This window comes from Monopterus albus, unplaced genomic scaffold, assembly GCF_001952655.1.
Source record: "Monopterus albus unplaced genomic scaffold, M_albus_1.0 scaffold104.1, whole genome shotgun sequence".
Lineage (NCBI taxonomy): Eukaryota > Metazoa > Chordata > Actinopteri > Synbranchiformes > Synbranchidae > Monopterus > Monopterus albus.
The window spans coordinates 667,104-677,580 of NW_018127984.1; the positions used below are offsets into that span (position 1 = coordinate 667,104).

The window sequence follows — 10,477 nt, forward strand, 5'->3', positions numbered from 1 at the left end:
CTTCAGGTCTTTTTTCAGAGCTGTGTGTAAAACCCTCAACAGAATCTACCAAAGCAATGAAAGCTCCTCTGTGTCTTTGTACACCAAGTGCTTCCTATACACGAGTGAACACACGCTCAGGATTAGACACGAGTGTTGGGTAGTACATCAGTCACTCACTCTGACAGTTACTGTGCTATTTTTTATTTTTTTGCATCTCAAAGTATGAGATTTCTCATTCAACCCACCCTTGTTTAGGTGTACCTGTGGTCCCAGGAACAGATTCCCCCATCTCCTCCCTGCAGGATGCACAAGTGTTTGCCCAAACATATGGCTTCCCCATCATCTTCAAAGCAGCCTATGGAGGAGGAGGTCGAGGCATGAGGGTGGTCAGAGAGTACGAGGTGAGCCCATCTGGCACCGCAGCACACGATCACGTTCGTGAACAGCTTGCTCTAACAACATAAATCTTGTCCGACGGCTTGTCCAGCAAAGAGTGGACAAACCCGACCTGATGGCTGGCCAGCTTCATGACAAATGTTTGGTTTTCATATTCATTAATTTTCTGTTTGTGGTGCATCATAATGAAATTACTTGGCCACTACAACTTGGTCATTTATCTCTCCGGCCACCAATCACCCTGTGTGTGCGCGCGCGCACGCTGTCACATGGTGAAACCTGTTGGCTTGTCGGAGGACATTAAGAAAATGTCCTTCAGTACTGTAACTGTCCAACCCCACTTTTCAAATACAGACTTTAATGTAAAGATCATAAAACCCATCTTGGGTGTCTTGTGTGTCCTTGTCTGAGCAGAAGATGGGAAGCTGCACTTGGGAAATTTTCCTCAATAACTTAATGTGCCCTGAAACTACCCATGTATTGTGCACTCATTTTCCTCCTCTCTGCCATGTAAAGGTGCCATCACCAGACAGCAGCGATGGCCTGTCATTATACAGTAGCTGGCACAGTGACTATACGGCACTTTAATGGAGTAAAGTGTAGACCCAAACTGGTCTTTGGAGTGATATTACTCTATTAGCATCCTCTGGAATCTTGGAAGCAGTTTGTTGTTAAATGATGTGACATTAGACCAGCTGTGTCTGGCCAACACATCACGTGACCTTTCATTTTCCATGTCTTCAGTGATCTTGCTCCAGTTTGCATGTGTAGGTGTTTGTCTCGGTTATCTGTCTGGATTCTGACAAGTCTCTTAGGAATAACAGTTTAATTACTGATTGACCTGTACCAACTGTTGCGACCTCTAGACTGCAGGCTTAATTTTTTTTCCAACATCTGCATGTACAAATGCAATCACTGCATCGAGTCCAAAAAATCAAAGCAGTCTACAGTATAGCTTTAAAAAATATTATATATACAGTAAATGACTGAATGTGTCTGTTTCTGCTCTTGTGTGTTGGGTGTTAAAATGTAATAGTACTGCTTATAGACAGATTTTGAGCCGAATGACTTAAAAATATGTGGGCAGCCAACAGTTGCTCACTTTTAGTGCTTGGGAGCTGCCTGTGACAAATTCAGAATGGTTTTAAAAATGTAACCTCTAATAAAAACACTAGACCTCTATTGATTATTGGGTAGCCGAGTCAAGTAGGACCAATGATAGTTTCACTTGGCACGGTTCAATAATACGGAAACATTGGTTATTTAAAGACTGTTGTAAAGTATTAATGGTAAAATAATTACATTTCCTCAGAAAACCAGTAAATGGGAAGGTTTAATGTCCTTGTTATCCAATGTATCTCACAGGAAAAATGAATTCCTTCAGGTCTATAGACGCCAGGAAGAGGCAAGTTATTGCTCCTGGTTATTTCAGCGGAGGCCTAGCAACAGCTTGGCTTTTTGTACCTCCAGCAGTGGGTGTGGTTAGTGTCCATTTGAACAGGCATTGCTTTCTCCTGCTCCTGCCTCCCAAGTTTGAACATGTCAGACTGTCAGAAGAGGACAGATCAGTGGTGAATTGGAGCTACACAAAGTAACCTCATCCTTCATGGCTGGTGGCATTTTCAAATACAGTGGAACCTTGGATTGCGAGTATAATTGGTTCCAGCAATGTGCTCGTAATCCAAAGCACTCGTATATCAAAGCGAATTTCCCCGTAAGAAATAATGGAAACTCAGATGATTTGTTCCACACCCACTTATCCATATAAAAATGATTACAGTAATACAAAATACAGTTATAAACCTGCACCTTACCTTTGAAAAGATTCGTGGCTGGCGTGAGTGGCCGTTGTTACAGTACAGATATTGACTAAGAGTGAAGCGCGAGAACCTTCGGCTCAGTTGTGACGTATGTCACGTGACGCTTGGCAGACAAGTGTACGTACTACCCGTATTGCGAGACCTCGCTCGTATATCGAATCAAAATTTTTTTGCTTGTCTTGCAAAACACTTGCAAACCGGGTTACTAGTCTTCTCTTTTCAAAATAAGGAACACGCACCCACACTCCCAATCCAAGGTTCCACTGTATGTGAAATATACTACCTCTTTAGTCCCCGATTTTAAAAGTACTGTATGCCTTATAGGTTCAGAGTAGGATCTTTCAGTTATTTCCCTTTAGGGTGGCAACAAATTGATTCATTGGTGGGTTTTCTTGATAAATTATGGTTTGTGATAAATGAGTGAAAATGCTTATTACTGACTTAGTCACTAATCTCCACAAGGAATGGCAGTGTTATGTTTGTACTGTTACTGAGGCCTCATAAATCAGCTTCCATCTGAAAGTATGGCCTTTTCTGAGTTGTACTAGTCTAATTAATTAGCTGTTGACATTTGTACTTATTCACTGGAGCCACAGGGGCCTCAGCGGCTCCAGCTGATGTTATGTGAGGAAACTGTAAAGAGCTTTCTCAGTGTAAACTGACTTTTTATTCCATTAAGGCTTGTGGGTCATCTGTACGCTGAATTAACTGAGAGCCTAACTATTGGCAGCAAACTGTAGGAGATGTTTGTTTACTGATAAGCAAGGCAGCATTAAAGTACCAGATTTCAGCTCCAAATCTGACGTGACGTGCTTTTTCTAAAGGGTAACAGAAAAGGAGAACGGCACGGATCAAAGCTCCTGTGGCTAGAGCCGACAGACGGCCTGAACTGATGTGGAAAGAGTACAAATGAAAGTCTGCTAACTTGGTCTTTCTTTGGTCATTTACAAAACAAGAGGTGCACCAATGATTTGACAACTTGCCAAAGTCTGACCATGAATTTTCTCACACTTATAACTTGGTGTGAGTTGGAGGCCGGTGTTCTCTTTAGTCACTTATGTTGTAATGAATGTTAAATTTACTGTGGTCTTTTGTTTCTCTATTTAGGTTGCAATATGACTAACAATTATTTTTTAACTAGTTTGATTCTGGGAAATAGAAGATGGGATGCAGATGGAAATTGGGCTTTTTAGCTATAATTTACCACTCAGCTAAACTTAAATTCAGTTGCAATATCTGGTTTGAAAAGATATGTTAAGTCCTTTTTCATGCACAGTGACTCATGATCTGTTAGATGGAATGTTAACATTGAATTAGACAATTTGAGAAATATTTCTATTCACTATTGTGCCAAGAATTGGATGAACTATTCCTTTTGAATATTGTACTCTGTTTGAGTTCATGAAACTAGAATTTATTTATTGTAGTTACCTCTATGAAGCTCTGAATGAGAACGTTAATATAGCAGAAAAAAATTCAGTGGCAGAATTTTTGGTTTGTCAAAATTTTTTTTTTTTTGACGTCAACTCTGCACTGTTTTATAAAGAAGCCATTCTGCCGCAACAATGGACCTGCTTTTGGCAATTCTGTCTGCTTCTGCCTTGAGCATCTGGTTTTGTCTCTAGTGGTATCCTTTCTCAAGGCTGTGAAATGACAGCCAAGGAAAGAAGGGCTCAAGCATCCTCTCCTGTGGCTCTGAAATTCCCAGTGGAGGAGCCTGGATTGGCTGGCAGCATGTCTCAGACTGACAATAGCACGTTGAGTCATGACCGTTCATCATGCTGTGGCATGACCTCCTCAGCCTGATCACTGACACTGTGTACGTCTTGCTCCCTAAGGGGCGTGTAAACAAGATGAGGGGGGCAGAAGACTGCATGACATCACACAGGAAGTAATGCTGAATTTCATAGAAAATAGGAGATTTAAGTAAAAAGTAAATGATCTGTTGAGATTAAATGAGTGTGAAATGTGTTGCAACAAAACTCAAAACCATACAAATTCTTTGCTGTCACTGTCATTCCTCTTAATGTTGGCATTAACTCAGATGTGTATGGATTTCTCTTGACTGTTTCAGGAACTCGAGGAGAATTACCAGCGGGCCTACTCTGAAGCGCTGGCGGCTTTTGGAAACGGAGCCCTGTTTGTTGAGAAGTTCATTGAAAAGCCAAGGCATATTGAAGTGCAGATCCTTGGTAAGTGCACTACCGCTTCCTTTCGTCTTGTCCTTTAACTGTGTCCATTTTCTTTTGTTTGCTAATTGACTGAAGCTTAAGAAGGCAAGATGCTTAGAAGTCCTCAAATTGAGTAGCAGTGCTAAGGGAAGACGTGAAACAGATGCACAATGAGAGGGAATCAAAATTTGGCTGGTGCAGGGTCTGTCATTGTTTTCCTCATAATGAATGCAGATCTAACAACCCTATATTATAGAACAGAAATTCAACCAAGGTAGCGTCTACATTTGGAGCATATGCTGCACTGCAAGGGCTTGTTATCAAACACACTTGATTATTTTTGGCAGGGGTTCTGTGCACATATGTGGACCCTGTAATTACTGTCTTGAGGCCGTGCAGGGGATTGTGAATTTTTATCTGTTAAAAGCCATGTCTTTGCCAGCCCTGTTTTCCTCCTTCCCCACTGCCCTTTTTCACTTTTACCATCTCATACTTTCTCTTGCTCTCAAAGCATTTTCTACTGTTCCATTTTGCTTGTCTTCCCCCCCCTCCAGTTTTACTCCTTCTGAGGCCTGTTAAACTCTGTGATAGCAGCAATCTTACAGGTCACATCTTGCAGGCCATTTTGTGTGAGATGGGGACTATATATCCATGGTTTGCAGTCTTGGACTGTAGTATATCAATTTTGAGACATGTCAGATTGTGATTTAATATGTGCTGCTGTGCTAGATATAACGTTTGTTAAAGGTTATTTAAAAAAGACATTAGGTGCCATTTTTCATAAGCATTGCACTGAGGTTTTGTTTCTGGCCAGTCTGTTGCTGGTTTCCACACACAGTGAGGTACATGGAGGGAAAAGAACCTGCTATTAAATGTACTGTACTTAACCCTGATGGTCGAGCGGTTAGGATTCAGTGCTTTCACTGCTGCGGCCCGGGTTAGTCAGGGTTGCGTCAGGAAGGGTATTCGGTGTAAAATGTGTGCCAAACTTCACCATGCGAGCCGTCAGTGTGACAATTCGCTGGGGTGACCCCTGACGGGAACAGCCGAAAGTGAATTATTAAATGTACTGTACCCTTAAGTGGTTTTCAAAACTGTACCTTTTACAATTTCTTCGTAGGTCAGAGGTCCCTCGGGGGGAGTCTATATTAGACGGTGCAGGGTTAGGGTCAACCGGTGCATCCTGTGTTATATCCTGTATACTAGGGCTGCATAATTCTGGGTAAAATATGAATCCCTTTTTTTTTTTTCATTCAAAATTGAATCATGATTTTCTCTGTTGGCCAAAGACTGAATCCTTGTTGCAACATTGCTCCACTGTCTGGAGTTATGCACGTTAGCTTTTCGTCCTCCAAATGCCAACCAGAATTTTTAGTCTTTTTTTTTTTAAGTTCAAACTTCCTGTTGTGTTTTGAGGTGATGTTTCTCGCCATGTTGTCATTGGTAGCTTCAGAACAATACTTGCAGACATCTTGACATGTTGAATTGGTTTTGAATCAGTCTGTTCCTGTGTACAGCTCATTGCATGATGCGCATTCCTGTTAACACAGCTTGGTGAGAAAAAGGGAGCGCTTGGTTTGATGTAATGGATCTCCCTGCTAATGAAAACATGGCAGAATGGTTGTCACGTGCAAATGAGATGGTGTAGGGGTCTGAATCGAGAATGAAAAGCGATTAATCGTGAAACCCTGCACACAGATTAGGTGTAGATGTAGGTTGTAGCAGGAGCTGTGTTGTGAGAATTTGGTCTTAAATTTCTAGATTTTTCAGACTGTCTGTGGTTGCCAAAGCTCTAAATTTCAAACTGTCTCTCGTAGTCGGTCACGGACCAGATGGCGTTTCTTTCACACCTCTTATTTGAAATCAGACTCTCCTTCTGTTCATACTTATTATTTTGTAATTTTTCTTTGTTTCCCCCTGTCAATTTCTTACTTCTCTTTTTGTCTTTCTTTCCCCAGGCGATAAATATGGTAATGTCATCCACCTCTATGAGAGAGACTGCTCCATTCAGCGGAGACACCAAAAGGTCAGAATCAGAATTTGTCTCTGGCACAGAGGTTCTTGGTGTGTTTTAGGCAACAGACAATAGAATAGTATAGTCAGAGGCAGGGGAAGTATAGGGGAAATTCATAAACATTATATACTTGTATTTTGAGCTATTAACATGACTGCACTGTGGTGGTTGCCACATCTTGTTGCTCCAGTAACTCCCAGGATGGCCTCACCTGCTGCTTCCTGTCTGTCAGAAAGCTGGTGATCCACTGACAGGTGGGGGTAGGAACTGTGAGCTGGGTCAGTTTACAGTTAAGGATGTCCAGGATGATGGTGTTGAACGCCGAGCTGAAGTTCACAAAGAGAGCCTGTGCATAGATTCTGTGGGAGGATGTGGTGCAGTGCCAAGTTCGCTGCATCATCCGCTGACTTGTTTGCCCAGCAGGTAAACTGCAGGGGGGCCGTCAGTAGGCCTGTTTCTCGGGGACTGGGATGATGGAGCTTCTGAAGCAGAAGCAGTTGTGTTCATTTGAAAAATTCATCTAACCCAACTTAATATTTAAATTTAAGCATATCTTGGCATTTCTGCTGTAATGTAAATGAGTGTTTAATGGATGTTGAGGGCCAAAGGTTATGAGCACAAATCACAGCTGGAACCACTGCATTCTGAACATATAAACAGGCCAGCTAAGCAACATATTGTATAAAGTGATTGCAGGAATGGTTATTCTGGCACTGGTGGCCTGAGGGTATTATAGATGTCCTGAGCAGTAGTGGGCGAGAGATATAGTACAACTAATGCTGTACCAATGGGTGTCTTGGCAACAGTTGCAGCTGTGTAATTCTCCACCAATCAAGATCAAGAAAAACGGTTCGTTAAAAACTAAATCTATAGCTCATTCATTTGGGTTTGTGCTTGAAATAAATTAATGGCATCACATGAAAAAGGAAAAATATCAAATGTCTGAGTTTTATAGAAGAGAGAAAATGGGAAGGTAATGTAATCGTCACTCATAACTATGCTTTTGTCAGAAGTAGGCGATTAGTGTATATTTCATTACCCATTGTCACCTCAGTTTCTATTGTGCATTCATCTCTTTTTAAAATCTAATTATAAAAATCATGTTAGCAGCTTTGTTCAGCAGCTCTTTGATTCAGAGACTCGATCTACCTTCGCCCTGAAGATCTCTGAATCTAGAAACAGGAATATTGTTGAAAGATCTGAGATGGCAAAGCACTGATTGGATCTGTTTAGCTTTTCTCTTTGTACTGGAAATGCTGTTCATATGAGGAAAGTTTTTTGTAGAATAAGTTTTGTTAAGAAACTTGAGCTCTTGTAGTTTTATTTTTCTAAAATCAGACAGGGGTCATGTTGGTTTGAACCGGATTCAATTAGTTCTCTTGGATGGGTGAACTTGTTTGACACGGTGGACCGAAACAGATCAGAATCCAACATGGTGAACCCCACCCACCCAGCAGCCCTGGCCAGGCTGAATGAAAGGCTGTGAGACTACAGATGATTCACTCCATCTGTTTTGCTGAAGTGACATATACTGTATCCCACTGATGGCTATTGTAGGAAAAATATTTACCAAATGTTGTTGGGAAACTAAGTGCTGCTTTGAAATCATTTCACTTGATCTACCCTAGAGAATCTGTTAATCATGAGTCACAGCAGTTCACTTGGTTATTAATTTAGTTTCATGTTTTTGCACAGATCATAAGTATTAATAAATGAATTGGACCTGTTGAAGATTCAGGCTTTGGCTAAGATGGTTGAGTTGAAACAATTTTATATTACATTTCTGTATTAGCAGTCTTGTCACTGTATCTGCAACATCCTGTTTTGAAGGTTGTGGAGATTGCACCGGCTTCCCAGCTGGACCCTCACCTGAGAGACCGCCTTCACACCGATGCCGTCAACCTCGCCCGGCAGGTATGGTTGTCTTTGGTGTTCAAGTCACAATCAACAAAGCGCTTGTGGTTTCTCGTGTCTCTCTTTGCCCTCTTATTTTTGTCACTCAGGCATTTCCCAAAAGTTCATTTTAATTAGCATTTTATTACATTAGGGGGAAGTGGTCCTTAATGAATAGACAAACCTGTTTAATCATTTTTTAATGTGTACAAAATTAATAGGTACTTATTAAATCAGTTATTATATGACTCTACCCTGTGAAAGAAATGGTCAAATTCCATCTATTTTCTATACGGCTTATCCTGAACAGGGTCCCAGGGGAGGGGGTTGGTGGGGGCCTGGAGCCAGTCCCAGATGACACTAGGCGAGAGGCAGGGTATACCCTGGACAGGTCGGAGTTGTCAAATTGAAAACGATATTGATGGGCCCATATGTATGTGACAGTAGGTCTTAGTTGCAACTTTCTTAGGTTCCACCCCGACCCGGCAGGTTTTCACCTGGAATGTGACAAACACAGTAGTTCTAAAACTTACAGTACTTTGTCATTACACCAGTGTTTCCTACTTGAGTTGTGCTCTGCGTTGACTTGGAAGTAAGTTTGTACTTGGCAGATTGAATAGCTGGAGTATTTTTGGGGTTTTGGGTCCAGATCTGTCTGGATTATGTCTGTGCATGTGACATCTCAGTGTCCCTCCAGGTTTTTCCACCAGTTTATTCCTGCTTCATTTACACCTTGTAAGCAGTAGTTCATTTCTGTGTTTATGCAGGCTGTTTGCCCATCGCTATCTAAGCAAAGGGCACAAGTGTTCAGATTTCCCCTGACAGACCTTGAAAGGCCCAAGCTGCAGATAATGGCAGTCAAATCGGACATATCTGTGTGCATGTAGTGCCCATTTCTATAATAGGAGAGGTGCTGAGAGAGAAACTCTGCACAGCATCTATGCAATCACCAGTAGAGCTAATCGAGCTGAGGGGTTAAGTGCAAATAAATGACACATTATGTATTCACCAGTCAATTATGTATGTCCAAGATAATGTTTCTAAAAAGGTAGCAATTCACCTACAGTTTAACAATGACATGCTTTATAGAAACAAGTGTTGGTGCATGTCAAGACATCTTCAGGGCCATCTTATGACGACCAGGAGAGACGGTGATATTATGCATTTACAAGTAAAGCATATCCTTCTGCCACAGCTGTTTAGGGAACTATCGTGGGAAATGAGGGAAATTGGTCTTAACTGAACTGTAACTTTGAAAGATGTGCTTAGTGGGACAACTGAAGCCTCATTTGAGCCTCAGACTTTGGACTTTTCTTCTGTTTTCTCCCTTGTTTTTTTTACTATGTTGTATTCAGAGTGAAAACCTTCAGGGTCACTGTGGAGAGAAAAAGTTAACTTATTCTCACATACGTATGGACACGGCATATAAGAAACTTGGAAAAAATCCCAACTTATTCACCAGGAAGCAGTATTTCTTCGAAGCTGTCAAGGCAGGTGTCAGCATGTTGAATGTGCAGCAGGTTTGACCACTTGTAAAGGAAAGTTGGCAGTCTTCAGCATACATGGCTTCCTGAAACTGGAGAAGCCTTCACTGCAAGGACACTCGAGCACGGGGTTGTATTTAGGAAGTCAGAGCAAATTCCCAGTGCTACAGATTTTTCTGTCTAACTGGTCTACAGAATGCCCAGACTCTCCCCAGGGCTTGTAATGTGCTGTTTACCTGTGATTCAAATGAGGGGGGACATGGTGCTTTGCTAGACTTGGAAAATGAAAATGCTCTTTTTAAAACTGGAAATAGAAGTCAACAGAGCAGACACTAAATGCAAATAGTTTGAGCCAATTTCTTGAACAATTTAGTGATTTTTGTCACTATTTGCACACTGCTTAAACGGTGCATAAACGTTTTACTGCCAGGTGAAAACTCACTCTGTATTTAGCTTCTAAAAATCCTCCATCCTTCGCTGATCATAGTGTTGCCAGAAAATCGGCTCAACGGTGTCAGGATCACTTAAAAGTCAAGCCTCATGTCTCATAAGAGATTCCAAGTAATGGCCTTTTCAGGTAATGGTCCAGTTGAGAAATGGAGGGAAGACTAGGAGGGAAAGAAGCGGTGATTTGCTAAAGAAACGACCTTGATGATACTGTTGGAGAAAGGGTTGTATAAGAGATGGACGGAAACTTGGAGAGACTTATGATGTGAT

The 10,477-nt window shown here is 41.5% G+C and overlaps 1 protein-coding gene across 1 annotated transcript in view; it reads left to right on the top strand.

Annotated features, from left to right (window-relative positions):
- The window catches only part of pcxb (pyruvate carboxylase b), a 294,075-nt gene that overhangs the window by 15,981 nt on the left and 267,617 nt on the right, over nucleotides 1–10,477 (top strand). Inside the window, exons 7-10 of the mRNA XM_020610143.1 lie at nucleotides 238–383; nucleotides 4,273–4,390; nucleotides 6,328–6,395; nucleotides 8,214–8,297. Of these exons, the coding sequence (XP_020465799.1) occupies nucleotides 238–383; nucleotides 4,273–4,390; nucleotides 6,328–6,395; nucleotides 8,214–8,297 (416 nt within the window). The remainder of the gene's footprint in view (nucleotides 1–237; nucleotides 384–4,272; nucleotides 4,391–6,327; nucleotides 6,396–8,213; nucleotides 8,298–10,477) is intronic.